This window comes from Rhinoderma darwinii, chromosome 8 (assembly GCF_050947455.1).
Source record: "Rhinoderma darwinii isolate aRhiDar2 chromosome 8, aRhiDar2.hap1, whole genome shotgun sequence".
Classification (NCBI taxonomy): domain Eukaryota; kingdom Metazoa; phylum Chordata; class Amphibia; order Anura; family Rhinodermatidae; genus Rhinoderma; species Rhinoderma darwinii.
The window spans coordinates 74,226,428-74,247,689 of NC_134694.1; the positions used below are offsets into that span (position 1 = coordinate 74,226,428).

Genomic DNA, 21,262 nt, shown 5'->3' on the forward strand with positions numbered 1-21,262 from the left:
GGACTTGAAGGTCGAACTGTTTGATGTTCTAATACATTGCACTACCTATGTAGTGCAATGTATTAGAACTGTCAGTTGATCACTGACAGCAAGCCAATCAGGCTCCACTTCCGGGCGGGGCCTAATCTTCTTTGGTAATGGCAAACATGAGGCCATTGTTAGGCCCCTGTTGCCCTAGTAGAACTCGGCAGCCCTGCCATCGCATGGCAGTGCTGCCGATTTGCTACAAACCACTCAGATGCAGCGATCGCTCCATCTAAGAGGTTAATGGCTGGGTTCAGAGCTAACTCCGGTTCCTGCCATTACAGCAGGGTGTCCGCGAGCACCCACTACTGATGACGCCGGCTTAGCTTCTGAGCCGGAAGCTGAGCCGGCGCCATCTTGCTGATGGTACCGGAAGCCTTTTAGTGTGGGGCACAGTAGGCTTCCGTTGCTGGCAGACCGGGAGGCCAGAATTAGGCCTCCAGTTGCCATTCCAGCCACCGGCATCCCAGCGATCACGTTGCTGCGGTGTCGGTGGCTAAAAACCCTACAGATGCTGCGATCTCTGTTAAACGCAGCATCTGAGGGGTTAATCGGCCGGATCGGAGGCTAGCTCCGCTCCTGGCTGTTATATCAGGGTGTCCGCTGTATCATGCAGCTAGCATCCAGCGGTGATGGTGCGGGCTCAGCTCCTGAGCCCACACTATCACCGCAATGTAATGGTACTGCACTTTGCTGGAAGCCCTGCACGACCGCGCCGTATATATATGGCAGATGTCGGGAAGGGGTTAATTTGTAATTGGACAATAAGGAAGATCCAGGATGCTGTTATGTCATTGATTGAAGTTACAGGCCCAAAGCCTTAAGCTCCTTAGGCCTCCATTTCTCAGGAAATATTTATAAATATGTGAGGTTCGGAATTTGGCTTTCCATTGGCACAAGCGAATTAATCACAAGAATAGATTAACATTCTCCTCCCAGCAGGCCCATTTCTCATTCAAATTATGCCCTATAGAGACCCCTAATTCATTCATTGTTACTTCGTAGGTATAATATTATTTTACTTTACGTATCATGTTGTTTAATCCTGGGCATAATATCCGATTTCCAATTAGAGGTCACTTCAGATCTGGCAGTTACACAAATCATGTTAACCACCCATCTACATCTCGAAGGGAGGTCTTCAAAGGCTAGCCTTAACAAAACCGGTTCTGGCTTCAGCTGTACCTTAGTTTGGCGTATCCTTGAAATTAAGTCTGAAACGTCTTGCCAGAAACTGGTTAGTTTGGAGCAACCCCTCCATAAATTAACCAAGTCTCCTCTGGCGTTTACAATGACGCCAGCACCTATCCGAGTAATCCGGGAAGGATCTTGCGAGTTTGGTATCAACGCATTTGATTTTTTCTTACGGCCTCCATATTGTCGATAGAACGCGTAGCATAGGAATTGGTGTACGGGCTCAATAGAAAGCCTATGAGCCTGTACACCAACTGCTCAGCTTTCCGAAAAAAGACAATCCGAAACGTAGCTGCACAGCGCTCACTTAAGTACTTCTGCCGCTCAGTGCTCAGACCCCCACTGATCAAAACTTCTGACTGTCACTATGTCAAGTCAGAAGTTTTTTGAAAGTTTAGTTACCCTTTAAATTATGCGTCATGTAAGAAAGCAGCGTCCTGTCAACTCTTCAAGTGTATCATATGGAATTCAATGGAATGGCAAAAACACGTGTAAAAAAGAAAAGGCTCTAAAACCGCTTCAAATATACATTAAAATACATGTATTTAGCCTAAAAAACTTTAGTGTTTTTGATGTGTATTCCCCCCCCCCCCCCATATCAACCAGTTTGCGCCTCTCGTGTTCTTCCTCTGTCCTCAGGGCCCATCCACTCCTAACGCGGCCTTCATCTGACCCGCCAGGATTTCTGGCCTTCTCTCCGACTGGGACAGCAATGAGAAGTTTTGGACAGCATTCGCGTTTTCATGCAAAAAAAGTGAATCCTGTCGTATTTCTATAGGCGGAGTCCTTGTGCTACTGCAGATTACTATCTTTTGCTAAACCGCTCATTCCACTGCAATTAGTCTGTCCGAACCTAGAGATGAAATGTTCCACTTGATTTAGGTGACCATCTTTGACGTTTTTATCCTTCCTGGGTTTTAGTTCAGTGACAAACGCCTGGATGTGATTGTCTTTGAGACCACAGACGTTAAGGGCAATCATCTGTTCAAAGTCTATCCCGTCACATTGGTTTCCTTAAGAAAAGTGGTGCTTAGTTTGGGCCACTTCCTGGGACTTAGATTTCAAGGTCAAGAAGAAGCCTTTCCTTTAAACAGCTCTCCTCTTAGCGCTACTAGCTTCCAAAACCTTCCTCCAGCATGTCTAACTCTGCATGGTTGGGGAGACTACTTCTCTTTCGGAACGTCTGACTCCTGCAAACTGATTCGTTTGATCTCTCCTACTCAGCCTGCCATCCAAGGCTTATGCTTTGTTCCTGGCAGTGCGTTCTCCCCTCTTAAAGGGAACCGGTCACAAGAATTTTGCCTATTAAACCAGCAATACCTGGTGGTAGTGGGTGAAAAATCATTTCTATATAACCTATAATGGTCTTCTTAGTTGGTTCTGTAGCTTTAGTATTCAGTTTTCTAGTGTTCCCACACCGTATGCTAATGAGCAGAAAAGAGTCAGATCTTCATTTGAAAAGAGTCATATCTTCATTCCTCAAGTCTTTCCGAGTTTCCCCCGCCTCCTTACTTTTGATTGACAGCTCCTCGCGTTCCCCAGCACACAAAATCCTGCGCTTGTGCATTGATGTCCTCTTCTGGTGTGTGCGCACGAAGGGACACCGGATTATTACGATAAAAGGTGCAAAATGTTTACAGACCGTTATTTACAGTCAGTGGAGGAGTTTAGGAGAGGGGATAACTGCAATGAACTTTTTATAGCAGCGGCCAGTGAGGGATAAGTAAAGCTCAATAGGTGAAATGCTGGTGACAGGTTCCCTTTAACCCCTATCCGCACCAGGACGTAACTGTCCGTCGTCGCGGGAGGTTACTTCCCGCACGAGGACGTACAGCTACTGAGTTTTTCCCGGTGCACACTGTCTGTGACAGTGTGCAGCGGGAACCGGGAGGTTAGCTGTCGCCGACAGCTAACACTCCACTCTTGCCGACCAGCGGTCCTTTGCCGCTGGTTTCGGCGAATTAACGCCTTAAATTCAGCGATCGGTCCGAAATCGCGGGCTTTGGCGATAGTTACTATGGCAAACGGAAGCCAAACCATGGCTTCCGGGTCTGCCATGGACGGAAGCCCATCAGGACCAACCTTCGGCTGGTCCTGATAGTCTTCCTGTCAGAGTGACAGGAAGTCACTGTGTCGTTCCCGATGGCACACTGTCGGCGACAGTGTGCATCGGGAACTTGGAGATCAGCTGTCCCCGACAGCTGACACTCCAGTGTTGCCGATCAGCGGCTCATCGCCGCTGATTTTGGCAATTAACCCGTTACATGCGGGGCTCGATTGCGATCTCCGCATGTAGCGGGTTTGTAGCGCATCAGCAGCCCCCATACAATCGTGGGGGCTTTTGATGCTTGTGATGGCACCCGGGGGCCAGACAACGGCCCCCAAGTCTGCCATGTATGTCAGCCTATGAGGATCAGCCTCTGCTGATCCTCGTAGACCAACTGTCAGAGTGACTGTGACGTCACACTGACCGTTGGAATACGTTACACTACCTAGGTAGTGTAATGTATTCTAGCAGTGATCAGAGCTGCAGGTCAAAAAAATAAAGTGCAAAAAGTAAAAAAAGTTAATAAAAATGTTTTATAAAAGTGTAAAAATAAGATTTTGTTCTCCTATAATAAGTCATTTATTATAGGGAAAAAATGAAAACGTTAAAAAAAAAACATATTTGGTATCACCGTGTTCGTAACGACCCAAACTATGAAACTATAATGTTAATTTTTCCGCACGGTGAACGCCGCATACAAAATAAACGGAAAACTATGTCAGCATTGCTATTTTTTGGTCACCACCCCTCCCAAGATATAGAATAAAACGTGATCAAAAAGTCGCGTTTACCCCAAAATAGTACCAATAAAAACTACAACCCGTCCCGCAAAAAACAAGACCTCCCACAGCTTTTTTGACGAAAAAATAAAGTTACGGATCAGAATAGCATGTCTCAGAAAATAAATTATTTTATAGAAACTTAATTTTATTGTGCAAACGCTGCAAAACGTAAAAAAAACTATACACATATGGTATCGCCGTAATCGTACCGACCGGCAGAATAAATTAAAACGTAATTTATTGCGCACGGTGAACGCTGTAATAAAGAATTTAAAGCGCCAAAATCGCTGTTTTTTGGTCATCTTAGCTCTAAAAAAGATCCTGAGGGGCCAAAATGCTCACTATACCCCTAGAAAAATTCCTTGAGAGGTGTAGATTCCAAAATAGGGTCACTTTTGGGGGGTTTCCACTGTTTTGGTCCCTCCGGGGCGTTGCAAACCCGAGATGGCACTGAAAACCAATCCAGCAAAATCTGCGCTCCTTCCCTCCTGAGCCATGCTGTGGGTCCAAACGTCCGTTTACGACCACATATGGGGTATTGCCGTAATCGGGAGAAATTGCTTTACAAATGTTGGGCGGCATTTTCTCCCTTTTATTCCTTGTAAAAATGAAAAAATTCTATGTTTCCACAGAAAAATAGGTGATTTTCATCTTCACAGACTAATTCCACTAAATTCTGCAAAAAAACTGTGGAGTCAAAATGCTAACTATACCCCTAGAAAAATGCCTTGAGGGGTGTAGTTTCCAAAATGGGGTCACTTTTTGGAGGTTTCGACTGTTTAGGTACCACAAGACCTCCTCAAACCTGACATTGTTTTACTCGGGAGAAATTGCTCTACAAATGTTGTGCTTTTTCTACTTTTTGCAAAAACGCCCGAATTACGTCCGTAAATAGGCCGTGTGAACATACCCTAACTCCTAGCAGTTTTCGGGCCACTCCATTCCTCTATGGCATCAGGATGAAAGTGCCTACCAAGTCAGCCTCTCTGGAGACCCTTAGGGTATGTTCACACGCAAACTCAAAAACGTCAGAAAATACGGAGCTGTTTTCAAGGGAAAACTGCTCCTGATTTTCGCTGCGTTTTTTACGGCCGTTTTTGGAGCTGTTTTCTATAGTCAACGAAAAACGGCTCCAAAAATGCCCCAAGAAGTGACCTGCACTTCTTTTTCGCGGCTGTTTTTTTTACATGGCTGTTTTTCAAAGCGGCCACGTAAAAAAAAACGGCCCGTCAGAACGCTGTTTTTCCCATTGAAATTGGTGGGCAGATGTTTGGAGACGTTCTGCTTCCGATTTTTAAGCCATTTTTCGTGTGTTTACGGCCCAAAAAATGGCCAAAAATAGGCCGTGTGAACATACCCTAAAGATTACTCACCTTATCCCTCTTTGACTGAAATGTCTTTCTGGGTATGTACTTCGGCACAGCTCAGGTTAGAATGCTCCTTCCTCGTTTCAAACACTCCTCTCACTATAAGGCTGGGTTCACACGACCTATTTTCAGACGTAATGGAGGCGTTTTACGCCTTGAATTACGTCTGAAAAAACGGCTCCAATACGTCGGCAAACATCTGCCCATTACTTTCAATGGGCTTTACGATGTACTGTGCCGACAACCTGTCATTTTACGCGTCGCTGTCAAAAGACGGGGCGTAAAATTACAGCCTCGTCAAAAGAAGTGCAGGACACTTCTTGGGACGTAATTGGAGCCGTTTTTCATTGACTCAAATGAAGAACCGCTCCAAATTACGTCCGTAAAAGACGCCCCGCAAAACGCGAGTACATGCAATTAGGTCTGAAATTCAGGAGCTGTTTTCGCCTGAAAACCGCTCCGTAATTTCATACATAATTGCAGTGATCGTGTGTACATACCCTAACAGTGTGACAGAGCTCTCGAGGGACCCACTCTCGTTCCTATTTGATAATACAGGGGGGGGGGGGTCTTGGGCCATTTTGGTGGTTCTTATTAAGATGATCTGATTCGCAGGGTTCCTCACTTGTTCCGTCAGGGTGGCTTGCACAAATGGGCAAGTCCACGAACATTCTGAACGAGCTGATTTACCTGCCCCGGTCACTGTTTATTCTCTCACTCACTCTCCAAATCTCCCCAAGGGTGACCTTTTGTTCATTCCTTTCTAGCATTCGAGTTGTGGGTCCCTTTTTTAGGAAATACAGTTTCATGGCGTATGGTCCACTAAATAATCCATTCTCCCGATCAGTATCCTGGAGATTTTGGGTCATACTTATGTCTATTCGACACTAGACCCACACCCTCTCTCCGGTTAGCGCTCAGACACACCAACGCCACAACAATTGACTACCAGGACCTCCTAAGGCGGGACCAGCAGTGTCACAGCCTTGTCAATCGTTCAGCATCTTGTACTGGGCAGAGACCCACTCCCCCCACGCCCCCTGGATGTTTACTTGCTGATCCTCAAGCCGTGACCTTGCATCCTCATTTTTGAGCTGCAGCACATAGCCATTATCTGATGTTACTGCAAGACTGGTGAGCTGTATCCAGTATTATTTTTGCACTCTATTCAGCATGTCTGCAAACTGGCAGCCTCTTTTTATAGCTCTTCTTTCCTGGTGCTCTTCCGGGACAGGGTGATGCTCTGCCATGTCTTCTCTTTCCTCCTTCAGGTGAACTCCGGTTTTCATGTGAACATGGACATTGTACTTTTTTTTTTCCTCTGCTCTACGCTTTCCTCCCTAGGGATTGTACATTCCCAATTTGGATTTGGCCTGACAAAGGTATTGTGTACCGGTTGACTGGTATGGGGCTTTTACTTTTGGATGGTGATCCTTTGCTGAACTGCTTATGACGCTCCCATGTTATTGAGGAAAGGCCCTTTGCTCTGCTGGTGCGTGAAGCCACTACCTGGTCTACTATCCACATCATTTCTAAATTCTTGGGTGCCTCCAATGCCTCTGCTGGTGGCATGGTTTTGCAGACATCGATGCACTAACAGCGCTCGCCCTTCTTTATTTTAGTCATTTTTTTTAACCCTACTGCTGTTAAACGTCTTAATGTCATCTGTGTCCCCTCCCCAAAGACACGGACGCGAAGATGGATTTTTGTTACTTACCGTAAAAGCCTTTTCTTATCACATTTATTGGGGGACACAGCACCCGTCAAATTTTTTTTTTTTAGTTACTATATCTTCCCTACTGGGGGAGTTCTTTCTGCGCGATACCATGTGGCTTGTTCTTTTCATTATTTGTTTTGTTTTTTTGCTTCTCCTACTGCTTATGTACAAACTGGTTTAGCTTCGTGCATGCAGGAGGGATATAGCTGGTAGGAGGAGAGAATGCTTTTTTTTTTCTCAGTGTCGCCTCCTTTTGGCAGGAGCTTTACCTTTTAGGTCAATATCTGTGTCCCCCAATGTGCATGACGAGAAACCGATTTTATATTACGTGATGATCTAGTTTTTCATTTGATTTTGATGGGATTTGTGGAAAAGGACTGGATCCATCAGTGTGGTAACGTGCGTGCAAAGTGTTTTTATTATTGGCAAGTTAATGTTCATGTGCTGTTTTCATTGGCTATTTTTCCTATGTCGTCAGTACTGCAATATTTTTGCACCCCTGCCTGTCGTTCTGTTAATCTCTGTATGCAAAATGTGCGTTATCATGTGACGTCCAGGGGTGGCTTTTCACCCCCAGCTAAGGTGACGTCATGTCCTCACGTTCTCGTTGTATACAGAGGTGCAGGAATGGTGGAAACATGATGGTATTTGAATGTACAGTATATGCTTAGAAATATTTGACATGTTGAAGTAAATTTGGGCTAACTATATATATTTTCTTCTTCTTAAAGATCATGATTAGAAGTATATTCCTATTTCTGGATCGCACCTATGTTCTTCAGAATTCTATGCTGCCATCTATATGGTAAGATTATCCTTTTTAGTGTTGCAAATGGAAATTAAACATGACCAGTTACATCCAGGGCGGCCGCTGCCAGCCAGTGCAGCATCTTGGGTTGCTTTCTATAGGGTAATGAAGAATCCTTATTGTCCGGCTACCTTCTACTTTGAAATTAGCACGTATCAACATGCGGATTTCAGCCCTCACATTAGATTAGGACAGAATAGAGCATGCTGTGAATTTTAAAATTCACGTGAATCGTACCGTATGTTGTTGTAGGTTTTCCGTGTGGAATCCAAAACAAATACGTCAAGTGTGAACATGGCTATATAGTAAATGACACTGGTGGGAGTTTATGCTTTCCCCAAACGAAAGTACCACAGCAGCGCTGGAAATTTCTGGCACAGCTCTTGTTATAGGACTCTGTTGATTTCTGACTTTTTTAGGTGTCTAATATCAAAAGATCAATTTAGATGCAATTCCTCTTGTGACTGATCAGGCATGTAACGGGCAGAAACACTGCAAGAGCTAAGATGTACAAGTTACATTTAATCTACAAATAATGTGTCATTTAATACATCAACTGGATAAAGCTATGGGAATTCGAAGTATTCTATTCAATTTATTAAATCTTTGAGCCCATATGCTGCATCATTGTGATTAAATTGTAGTGTAGGGTCCCCTATAAAGTAAACTCCTTTTTATGCACAAGTTTAGAGGGATTGTGCAATACTCTGGCTAGAAGCAGGGACTTGCAGACCCTCGTCCTTGTTAATAGTGGGCATCCCAGAGGTCAGCCTCTACGTATTTGTATGATGTAATCGACTGCTTGAATGTATATTTTAACAGTCCTTGTTTTGCATGCATAGGGACATGGGTCTAGAACTATTTAGAACTCACATAATCAGCGATCAAAAAGTTCAGAACAAGACCATTGATGGCATTCTTCTGTTAATTGAGAGAGAAAGGAATGGAGAAGCCATTGACAGAAGTCTGTTACGAAGTCTTCTGAGTATGCTTTCTGACCTACAAGTAAGTCATACACGTCCTTCGTCCAACTTTATCACCGCTTAACCAGGCAGATTTCACCTTCCTGTATCTAAGAAATCTCAAGTTCTAGTCCAGCCTGTCCATACATATTAGGAAATGATATTGGGTTCGCTGTACCTAAACTAATAAAGCGGCTGTGGCGCTCTTTATCTGAGCTCAAAGTATAGTTATATAGTAAAAAACGCAATAGAAGACCCTGCTCTAACTGCAGAACTATTCACCGTATTTCATCTTTATTTATACATTAAACTACAAGGAGGGTCTATGTGTTTAAAAACCCGAGGTTCGTTGTTTTTGAAACAGTGTGATTTTATTCATGTAAGGCCCCATGCACACGAACGTGCTTTTGCGGCCGCAATTCCCCCGAAAATCCATGGGAGAATTGCGGCCCCATTCATTCCTATGGGGACATGGTTTCCACGGTCCGTGTATGGCTCAGGAGCCTGGACCGCAGAAAGAACGTGCAAGTCTTATTATGGCCGTGTTCTGCGGTCCAGGCTCATAGCAAATAATGGCCGCGGCCATGTGCAAGGCCAGCAATTTGCGGGCGGCTCGCGGGTGACACTCCGCCCCCGCCGACCCGAAAATCACAGCCATGCACATGGCTACGGTCGTGTGCATGAGGCCTAAATGCTATAGTCTGACCAGAGAATCCAATATTTACATTGTTTCAATGTGTAGAACTACTTCCTAAAACAATTGGCCTTATAATGATCTGTGTGCACGTCATTACGATCCATTCTTCTGAGGAAGCCATTGGAAGGCTTTCTAAATGTCGCTACAGTATTTGACCGCTTTCACTGTAAAAGCGCTGATACTGGAAAATCTGTCAATCCCTCAGTGTGGGTTTATTTTTTATGAGCCCTGGTAACATTTCAAAGCTTTTTACGTGAAAATACTGAATCAAATAAAAGGAAATTCATATATTCGTGAGCTCAGCAGCTCGTCCTTTAGAGACCTGATACAGCCACTTTAGCGTAATCAAGTGGTAGTAGTATTATTTTTCTTTGTGCATAAATCCCTAGAATTTTCTTAGTGAACTCGACTTAGACTTGTTTTACACTGTGCTGCTACAGACACTGCATAGTTCTATATTTATTTGTGACTGTCATTGTGTCTTTCATGTGTAGATTTACCAAGATTCATTTGAGCACAGATTTTTGGAAGAAACCAACCGGCTGTATGCTGCCGAAGGTCAAAGGCTTATGCAGGAAAGAGAGGTAAGTTCTCAATGATCACCGGTATTATATTGACCTTTTTAAGGTTAATAAACATTCTAGAAATGCATTGTGCACACCTGGCAATAAGAAGCTGGAATACTACATCTGTTAGTGAAGAAATTGTTAAAAGCAAAAATTCTGATGGGACGAATGCTTTTTGTGGGGGGAGGGGGGGTGGGTTGTCTGTCTCTTTTTGAAGTGAACTGTACTAACTTAACCATTTGACTGCAAAGGACATATTCGGTACATCATATCAGACATTTCTGGCCAGTAAAATTTTTAGTAACTCATTGACTAAAATGCTTATAACCTCTAAAATTCGGATCATCTTCTAGGGGGCAACCACGGCTGTCCAAAACCGTATTTTGGCGACCTTAAAGGGAATGTGTCGCTAGAATTTTTTATTTTATTTTTTTTAGTTAAACAGTTAGTATTTAAGTGATTAAACATTGTTTTAATTTTTGTAATTTTTTTCACAAGTTAGGAAATATTATAAATTAGATTCTAATTTATAACATTTCCCTGTGCTGGTCACTAGAGGGAGCAATTCCCAAAATTGCAGCATTGGCATGTGGTAAAGCAACCTCATTGCTTTATGCTGCAAAATTGGAGAAGACACACTCGCTCTAGTGTCCTCACACAATCCCCCCTCCTTTATCCTGTCTAGTGCCAGGAGAAAGGAGGGGGTTGAATGTTCAATCCTCCTACACTGTGTGCCGCCCTTTTTTTGAGCGAATGCACAGTGTAGGAGGATTAGATACAGTGGTAATCACACAGTATAACACGAACATACACACACAACACAAACATAACTTACCTGCTCCTGCCGCCGCCGCTCCTAGTCCTTGCGTCTGACCATATGGCCGGAAGCCGCGACCGGAAGTCACCCTCTTACTGTCCGGCCGCGGCTTCTGGTCCACATGAAAATGGCGCCGGATGTCGCTCTGCCGAAGACCTTCCTTTTGGTCTGTGTGGGAGCGGCGCATGCGCCGTTCCCACACAGACGGCGTACGCTATAGTGAATGGAACGGCTCCCGTTCCCATTCTCTATGAGGATGTATGTGCCGTATTCCATCTTTGTATGTGTCGTTAATCGACACAGAGATGAAAAAAAAATGGCAGCCCCCATAGAGAAGTAAAAAGAAAATCGTACAACACAAATAAATAAAATGTATAATCTATTATAATTATTATAAGCCATAATATATAAAAAATAAATAAAAATTGTGACACCTTCCCTTTAAGCTTGATCTGCTTTTTGCTACCTCAAAACTGAAAAATTCCCATAAAAATATGAATTTCCCCTTAATTCTTTGATTCCATCAATCAAAATGGCAGAACGAAAATTTAATTGATGTATGGGGCATCTTATAGCAATAATATATACATGCGCAATGCTTTGGTGTTTCTTGAATCTGTTGTGCATATTCCCTTCTGGCCCTTCATCTAGACATAAGAGTTTTACCCTTGTAATATGTTTAGAATTGGACAGATAAAAACAAGGGGACATATATACACAAAACACTGAAAAAAGGCCATACTTACAAATGGACACAGCCAGGTCAGAAACGCTGATGAAGAAGAGTGAGCAGGTGCTTTAAATAATAATAGCCACTCCCACTAGTCTTGAGGTGAGGGGCGTGTGGTGCATGGGATGTGTAGTAAAAAAAAAAAAATGAATGGTGTATGTGGGAGTGATAATATAAGTGAAATATAGGGGGCAGTAATGAGTAAAGTGCATAAAATAAAGGTAAATGAATAATGGGGTGCAAGTGTGTGAAACATGGAGGTTCACTATCCATGTAAGTCATGAGGCGCAGTGTTTATAGCCGGGTAAAAGCCTATTTGTGACACCTTGATAATTCATAGAGCGGGCTACCCTGCTTGCTATGCCAAACAACAACACACCATGCTCTCACCGGCGTCAAAGACCCGGCTGTGTCCAAAATGTTTAGAATTGGGACTCAAATGCAATGAAAGTAAATTTTGCATTTGGGCCAATGCCTTGGAAACCTTTTGAGCTTGTGGTTTGTGACCCACTCCTGGCTCACTTCTGTTTCTCTTGCTTGCAGGAATATTACTTTTTTCGTATAAAGTTGCAGCAGCCATCTTTGCAAAACTGACTAGAGGACATACAGACAGATTGGTTGTCACTTTGTCTGTATTTTCGATCAAAAACAAAGTGAAAATTTGTCATCCGTTGCTGAGGAGCAAACTTAATATTTCCTGTTATCATTTTTGCAAAAATTACCCCTGCGATTGAATAGAAAAAATGCCAATGTATGTAAGTAAAAGAAACCAAGCTTGGAAACGAACTGCTGCTTTATATTTTTTATTTTTTTTTCCTCGATATATTGTAACTTTTATCTTTTTGGTAGAAATACTTTTAAATAACACTAAGACATGCAATAAGACACTGAAAATATGAATTAAGTTTGGCATCTTCTGCTACGAAATTGGGGCTGGGGGGCTTCTCTTAATACAAGCACCTAAGTATACTCACACAATATATTGTATATCTGCTTCCCTTTGTACGTACACCGTTGTTTCACGTTATAAGGGGTATATGCATACAAGCTAGTATTTATTGTGATTCAATCTAGCGCCACTACCTATGCGCTTTGCGTAATCAAGCAAATACAATAAAGGGTAAGGCCAAAATATAACTTTTAATTAACTATCGAATCATAAAGTACAATCGCATAAAAAAAACTTACTATTTCACTTACTTTTTCTATTCTGCTGAAAGCCGCAGTAATAGCATCTACTGGTTCTACAAAATAAGGGGTACCATCTCCTTGATAGTTTTATATACAGGAAACTATAGGGCGCTACTGGTGTGTTAGCGATGCAGTCCCTGATTTGACTTTGATTCTAGTGAGACTCTTCCCCTAACAATAGTCAATAGCGGGGGGTGACCGCCCTGAAAAGTGCGACCCCCCCCCCCCCCCCCAGCAAGCTGGAACCTGTGCCCTACTCTCACTGAATATCCATAAATAATCAGTGCTCCTTTTCTCCACTGCCGTTTGAATCCACACTGCTCTATTTTGCTTCCCTGTCGAGCCAGTGACTGCCTGGTAAAACGCGTTGAAGTAGGATCACTGATTTTTTAGGGATAACGTATACGTCAGGAGTTTTTTCCCAGTTAGAAGTCAAACATGGGCAAAAAACATTATGTGAGCATAGCCTACCCCTGTTGTGGGGGGAAAAGTATTGCATTTTTTTTTTTTTTTTTTTTTTTAAAGGTGTAAAAACACGATATGAAATATTGCAGTAACAACCTCTTAAGATCTTTAGATCTCTTTTTTTTCTTGATGAATATATATATATATATATATTTTTTTAAAATCGAAATTTTTCTTATGGTATAGGTCCCAGAATATCTTCATCATGTAAACAAGCGCTTAGAAGAAGAAGCAGATAGAGTTATTACATATTTGGATCAAAGTACACAGTAAGTGTCAGCTTCTAAAATATATCTGTTTTGGCTGTAGATATATAACTTGAGTACTACACTAAAAGCATGAAAAAAGGTGTTGACTGCAGTTAAAGGGTTATTCCCAACCTAAACATTCATGGCATATCCATGCCATAAATGTCTTTATAGATGCGGGTCCCAGCTCTCACCCGACCACCGTCCCACCTGTTTAGATGGCAGCCGCATCAAGGTGGAGAATAAATTGGAGAGGTGACTGCTCTATTCATTTAAATTTGTGTTATGGAAACTGCCAAGAAAGTGGGTAAAAATGCTGCTACCAGTGGTGTCCCAACACTTTAACTTTTCCTAACTCCATCAAACTGCTGCTGACATCTTCGCTTCCAGGAGTATTGGCTGTTAGGCTAACCGCAGTGTCCCCTGGTTGTTCATCTTGTTAGTGAAGATATAACTTAAACTAGTCCTTTACATAAGCATACTAAATGAATTCTATTTTGAGAGTCAAATCTCATAGTTGAAATTTTTATACATTTAATAATTTTTTACTTTTTATCTTTAGAATTTTTATTGCGCCCCTTTTTTAATTTTTTTGCTTTTTATGCAGGAAACCTTTAATTGCCACGGTTGAAAAGCAACTTCTTGGTGAACACTTAACAACCACTCTCCAGAAAGGTAACATTTTTGTTGATTTTAGTATCTGTCATGGCTACAGAAATGGGAATCGGCTACCTGCCTTCATCCTGGTCAATACTTTCTTTGTTTAGAATTGTTTTTTGTGGTGTTTATGTCCATTGACACTTATGCATAAATGGTGCATGCACAGATTGTCACAGTTGTTCATACATTCCGGCTTTAGGTTTTCTTTGGACCCATTTTGGCCTTAGCAATATCAACGCTGCACAAGTAGTGTATGAATGAGACCCTTTGTGTCTTGGAAAGGCTCATGTCTATAGATGTGGATTGATCTGTGTTACATGATTTGCTCTTGTGTTGCAAAAAAGGTTTGAATCACCTTCTGGATGAAAACCGGATCCAAGACCTCTCCTTGCTTTATCAGTTGTTCAGCAGAGTTCGAGGGGGTGTTCAGGTTCTTCTGCAGCATTGGATTGAGTACATCAAGGTAGATACTTGTGTTTTTTAAAATGTCTTTAGGTTTTATGTACTAATGTAGAAGAGCTGATGGTTCTTTAATACTAAATATTTTTCAGGCCTTTGGAAGCACCATTGTCATTAATCCAGAAAAAGATAAAACCATGGTACAAGAACTGCTGGATTTCAAAGACAAAGTTGATCATGTGATTGACATCTGTTTTATGAAGAATGAGAAGTTTGTCAATGCCATGAAAGAAGCATTTGAAACTTTTATCAACAAGAGGCCAAATAAACCAGCTGAACTTATTGGTACGTAAAAGTTCCTGTGTGTGTTTATATATTTTTCCCAAAACTCTCTGGGTCTTCAAATGTGCCAACCATTGCATGTGTTGCATCTTGATAACATAAAAATATATATATTTTTTTTTTTTTTTTTGTTTCCATTTAAGCAAAATATGTGGATTCAAAACTACGAACTGGAAACAAAGAGGCGACAGATGAGGAGCTGGAGAAAATGCTGGATAAGATTATGATCATATTTAGGTTTATTTATGGTACGTGATGTTCCTTCCTCCAGAACTGGAAATAAAAAATTTAGTGTCATAAAAGTCCTTTAGAAACACATGAGTCTTATACAAAACCCAGCCAATGATACAGATGTTAGTAATTAGAGAAATGTAAAATAAATAATTACTGTGAAGCTCTCTGCCTTAGGCCCTCTTCACACGACCAGGATTCTCGCCCATGTGACGGCCGTTTTCTGAACTGCCGCAGTAGGAACAATAGACCCCAAATGGGGCTATTTACACGGTCAAATTTTTTTTTTTTTAACGGCACAGTATTTTGGGCTGTCAAAAAAATCGAGCATGCCCTATTTTGGAATGTTCTTCCAGCCGCACGGCTCCTATAGAAATCTATGGGGCCGAGTAAAGCACGGCTGCCACTTGGATGTGATCCGAGTGACGGCCGTGCTTTCTGACGCTCGCTCTCTTCTTCTCACAGTGCGAAGTGCATGGGAGGAGGAGAATTTTTTTCTCCCTGTAGGAGTGGAATCCCTAATCCCCATATATTGGCCAGTGAAGTCTGGGACTGTTCCTAAAGCGGAATCCCCGGCCACAGCAGCCAACGATGTGGCCGGGGATTCCGTTCCAGGAGAAGTCCCTGCCTTCACACAAAGGATAATGATGATTATCACTGTGTAAGACAGTGTGCAGGGAGGGAGCTGCCTGGAATTAGAGCAGGGAATGAACCTGTGAACATAGAGGGGAGTGGCAGAAAGCATCAGTGACGATGGAGATCAAACAGAAACTGGTTAGAACTTTAATAGGGGGTATTAGGGAAGGCAAACCAAGGCTGGGGACACTTGTTAGAATCCCCCCCCCCCCTGGACAACCCCTTTAACCCTTTCATGACCAAGGGTCGTTGATGCCCCTGTGTCCAGGTCACAGTTTCCATTTTTGATATGCACTTCTTTAAACTATAATATCTTTGGAACAGCTTTGAATATCACAACTATTTTTACTTTGTTTTTTTACAAGACTTATGAGGCGCTCATTTTCCAGATTAGCTTTATTAATTCAGTGTTTTTGAATTTTTATTATGAGCAGACAAGTCACAAAAAATGTAAGAAAAAACACTTTTTTGGTCACTTTTTATATATATATATATATATATATATATATATATATATATATACACACACACACATACACTGTGGAGCTCTGTAACCATTAGCCCTCTTCTTTCCCGGCTGTCTGATTTTTAACCGGAATTTGCCGTCCCTTTTTTAAAACAAATGGATGAATTTTATTCGTTGGGGCTTTTTGTCCCAACCCCCTGAAAACATCACAGTGCCCATGTAGGGTAGTGACTCAATATCACTGTAGATAGTGCCAGTGCCCACATAGTGCCACAGTTCTCCTTGTAGATAATGCCCACATAGTGACACACAGTGCCCATGTAGATAGCGCCACAATGTCCCTGTAGATAGTGCCAATATAGTGCCTCAGTACCCATGTAGATAGTGCCGCACCCCCTTCCTTTAAATAGCACCACTGTAGCTCACTGTAGGAGCGGAATCCCTCTGGTCGAAGATTCCGCTCCTACAGGAAGCCCCTGATGTCTCTGTCCATATATGGATAGCGACACCAGGGGCTCCTCCAGTAGCGGAATGCCCGGCCAGTGCGATCTGACACCGGGGATTCCGCTTCTAGAGTCCGTTCAGGTGGCACTATTTACACTGAGGGGTGCGATGCGATCTACAGCAGGGGATGGGGGGTTGCTATCTGCAGGGGTGGTGGCACGATCTACAGCGTGGATGGAAAGATGGCGGGGGCTCCCTCTAGGAGTGGAATCTTTGGCCTGAGCGCTGGCCGGTGATTCAGATGCTCGAGGGAGCTTAGGTGGCGCTATCTACAGTGGGGGGTGTATTCCGGGGCTCTCAAAGCCCCGGCACGCATGAGAGTGCAGTGCTGCTCACACTGAAGCAGCACTGCACTCATTAAACTATTCCTGGCTGCCGACGTCTATACACGTTCTAACTGCACGGGGCATCGGCAGTTAGAACATATATAGCCGTATGACAGTCGTGAAGGGGTTAATGACCAAGCTATTTTTTACGTTTTTCCATCGTCTTATTCAAGGAACTATAATATCTTTTTATTTTTGCGTCGACATAGCTGTATAAGGACTTTTTTATTTTTTGATGGACAAGTTGTATTTTTCAATAGCACCATTTTGGGGCACATATAATTTATTGATGTAACTTTTTTTGACGGTAATAGAAGAAAAAACACCAATTTCACCACTTTAAAAAAAAACAAAAACAATTCTGTCCTTAATTTCCGCCATTTACCGTGCTCTATAAACGACTAACTTTATTTAGCGGGTCGTTACGTTTGCTTTGATACAAAATTTATATAGTTTTCTTATATTTTACTACTTTTACACCGTAAAAAACTTTTTTTAAATTGATTTGTTTTTGTGTCTCTGTATTCGAAGAGCCAAAACTTTTTTTTTTTCTCTTTTTTACGCTGGTGCAGCTGTTGTATGAGGGTTTTGTTTTTTTTTGCGGGACGACTTATAGTACCATTTTGGAGTACATGCGTACATGTGACTTTTTGATGACTTTTTCACTTTTTTTTTGAAGGTGGGACGAACAGAAAACAAATTCTGGCATTGCTTTTTGGTGTTCGCCGAGCGGGTTAAATAATTTAATAGCTTTATAATTAGGGTCGTTACGGACGCAGCGATACCAAATATGTGTAACCTTTTTTTTTTTTTTCATAATAAAGCAAAAGTGGGTTTTTAATGAAACTTTTATTAAACTTTTTTTAACTTTTTTTTTTATTGGTCCCACTAGTGGACTTCACTATGCGATCGCTTTTATAATACTACAATACTTCTGTATTGCGTTGTATTACTGCCTGTCTAACTGACTGTAAAACTGACAAGCATCTGTTAGGCCATGCCTCTGGCATGGCCTGACAGGCATTAACTAGAGGCAGATCTGGGGTCATTTGTTAGGCCCCAGGCTGCCATAGAAGTCATCGCATGGTGCCAGTGGGGGGTGAGAGGGATGCGGCGCTCGCTATTGAGTGCCTTCTCTAAGGGGTTAAACGGGCGGATTTCGATCCGCCTGCTCGAGCAACAACCTCCGGCACCTGAGAGCACAGAGCTTTTACTGCTCCAGGCGGCGCTGCTTTATTCTGATGCAGCACCGTTAAAAGACATATGCATCAAAATGAAGCCCGTTAGTGGCCGCCGTGAAAAGGCGTATTGGCAGTCACTCATAGGTTAAACAAGGTATTTTATTTATTTTTTAATTTTTTTTCTACTAGAACAATTTAGACTCTTTTGTCAGGACCATTACATAAAATTACAGTAAAAATCCGTAACAAAACAGGAAAAACACATAAGGGGTAAATACTTTTGCAAGGCACTGTTGATCTGCTACATTTCCCCTACTTGTTGTAATGTAGTTCTACATTCCAAGCACTGCAGCTTTTCCTTCTTGCCATCATTTAATAGTTTTCACATAAATCAAAAATCCGCTTCTTTAGAACTAAAGGAAAAAATATCTGAAATTGTCACAAATCCCCACACTGGTTTTTACATTGAATAATTAATTTGAATTATTTTGTTTGTATGTATTGTGAAAATGTAACACTAAGTTTACACTTGCGTTGTATAATCAGTCACTCTGATCCGTTTTTAGATCAGAATAAGGGTAAGTTCACACTACCGTTAGTATACGTTTACCTCTCTTCCGTCAGAGGAAGAGAGGATCGAAAGATTAAACGAGTATTCCGTTAGAATTACAATTGATTTAAGTGGTAGTTCTTTTGTTTCAGTTGCTTTCCGTTTGTCTCTGTTTGCTAGGTTTCCGTTTTTTTGACGGAAGGGAAAGTGCAGTCTGCAGAATTTGTGTTTCCATGAAAAAAAACGGAAACCTAGCGAACGGAGACAAACGAAAAGCGACAAACAAAATTACCATTAGCAACGTTTTAGTCACCATTGAGATAAATGGTGCTGCAAACGGAAGCTAAGGTTTCCGATTGCCTTTTCGTTGAGGGGTTCCCCCGACTGAAACCTCCGACGGGACCCCTCAACGGAAAGTGACGCTGTTGTGAACACAGCCTTATCCTATAAAAATCCCCTTGAAATCAAAATAACTGATGCAAATGTACTACAATCCGTTTGCATCTGTTTTACGTTGACACCAATGATAAAAATAAACCATCCGTTTTACTCCATTCAAAAATAACGGCTGTCTAAGTCTTGTATTCTGCACTTTTATCTCCGTAAAAAAAAAAACGGATGCTAACAGATGCAATTAAGAATCCCATTGATTTTAATTTGGTTTTTAACGGATCCGTTTTTCTCCTTATTCTGATGTAAAAATGGATTATACAACGCATTTTGATCTTCGCCTAAATAGACAAGACATGAAAAGTGAAATGCTCACTCTTACAGGGAAAGATGTCTTCGAGGCCTTCTACAAAAAAGACTTAGCTAAGAGGCTTTTAGTGGGGAAAAGTGCTTCCGTGGATGCTGAAAAGTCTATGCTTTCCAAACTTAAGCATGGTAAGAATACAATTTGCTCATGTTTGCTTAAAGGACATGTACATCTTTTGAAAAGGTGTGGTTTTTTTTGTTTTTAATAGAAATGTTTATCAATGTGTTTGGTGCAACTTTCTAAATACCTTTTTATTAAAAATAATTTTTACGTTTACAGATTGAGCTGCTTTGTATCCTGTATACAGAGCAGCTGTATCTAGCGCAGAGACCTGAATCTTTCAGGTCAGCGGCGCTGACTGGTTCAGTGTCAGCGGGTCCTGCGTGTCTCTGTATATGTGGTTCCCTGCTAGAAGCCAAGGGGGGGGGGGGGGATTCTCTTCCCACAAGTGGGGTTTTATTCCAACTGATACTTGTCTAGTTACGTCACCTTTTATCTGTTAACATGTCTTCCTCTCGGGAGGACTGGTGGTGATGCACTATTTTTGTGGTTGCTGCAATAAAAAAATTCTCCAGCAGCCATCCTATCTCGCTATGCTCTCATGGTAGGCAATGTAAGAGGCCCATAAGCGCCTTGGACAGATCTCACTCCTCTTCGGGTTCTTCGCAATTGTCCCCTGTTAGGACCAGCACTGGAGAAATGGACTCCCTGCAGGATCAGTCTGCCTCCTCTAGCGAATTTGATTTGGAGTCCAAAAAAGACACTGAATTGGCAGCTGCTATGCAGAAATGCATCTCTATCGTTTACACATTAAGGATGACTCCCCACCCCCTCTCAGGGAGAAGGGCCTTTCCCCTTCCCCCGTGCCAGCCTCTGGATTTCCCGAATCACAGCGAGTTTGAAGAACTCTTAAGGAATGGAAGCACCCTGACAGGCGCTTGTCTGCCTCCAACTTAGCCATGCCTCCAATATTTTACGTGAGGCCTCCCTTGAGTTGTCTTGTTTCACTGCTAGAGTAGCAGCTAATTCAGTGGCAATTCAACACTCGGTCTTAAATCTTGGGCAGCAGACCCCTCTTCAAAAAAAGCCCTAACTGGCCTGGCCTCATTGGTGGGGTTAGACTCTTTGGCAAGCGTGTGGTTGAAAACCTCTCTAGGGCTACTGGCGCCAAGAGTTTTTGTATTTTGTTGTAACTTCCTCTCTTAGAGGTCAGAGAAGAGGACGTCCATCCATCAAGCCTAAACCCTCCTGGCGTGGCTGCCTAGACCCCAGCATTCCTCCACTTGTAATGCATCTTCTTCCTAAATGTGTCTCCCTACTCAAGCCTTTTTTTTGAGTGGTGGGGTCGACAAGGTATAAAATAAAATTCCTGGCTTTTCCTCCCACTCTTCCGAGAAGTTAGACCAAGACACTAATCCAGAATGGATTGCTGGAAAGACAGCAGGGAACGGAGACTGTGTTGCTCAAACCAATGCAAATACTCCTTCTATATAAGGTGGTTCACCTTGCCTGATTGAGCTTCTGGGCCTTGATCGTGCTTCCGCTTTTTCCAGGATATTTTCTACCTTGTCCTTCAGGAAGTGATTGTCCACATT

General features: G+C 42.4%; 1 protein-coding gene across 4 annotated transcripts in view; it reads left to right on the top strand.

Moving 5' to 3' along the window:
• The window catches only part of CUL4B (cullin 4B), a 63,084-nt gene that overhangs the window by 22,293 nt on the left and 19,529 nt on the right, over positions 1-21,262 (top strand). For 3 of the 4 annotated variants that reach the window (XM_075835761.1, XM_075835762.1, XM_075835759.1), the window contains 10 exons: positions 7,863-7,936; positions 8,782-8,944; positions 10,093-10,182; positions 13,554-13,636; positions 13,790-13,870; positions 14,223-14,290; positions 14,620-14,738; positions 14,827-15,019; positions 15,160-15,264; positions 19,685-19,795. In XM_075835761.1, coding sequence (XP_075691876.1) covers positions 7,863-7,936; positions 8,782-8,944; positions 10,093-10,182; positions 13,554-13,636; positions 13,790-13,870; positions 14,223-14,290; positions 14,620-14,738; positions 14,827-15,019; positions 15,160-15,264; positions 19,685-19,795 — 1,087 coding nt within the window. The remainder of the gene's footprint in view (positions 1-7,862; positions 7,937-8,781; positions 8,945-10,092; positions 10,183-13,553; positions 13,637-13,789; positions 13,871-14,222; positions 14,291-14,619; positions 14,739-14,826; positions 15,020-15,159; positions 15,265-19,684; positions 19,796-21,262) is intronic. The other variant, XM_075835760.1, reaches the window with a different exon arrangement.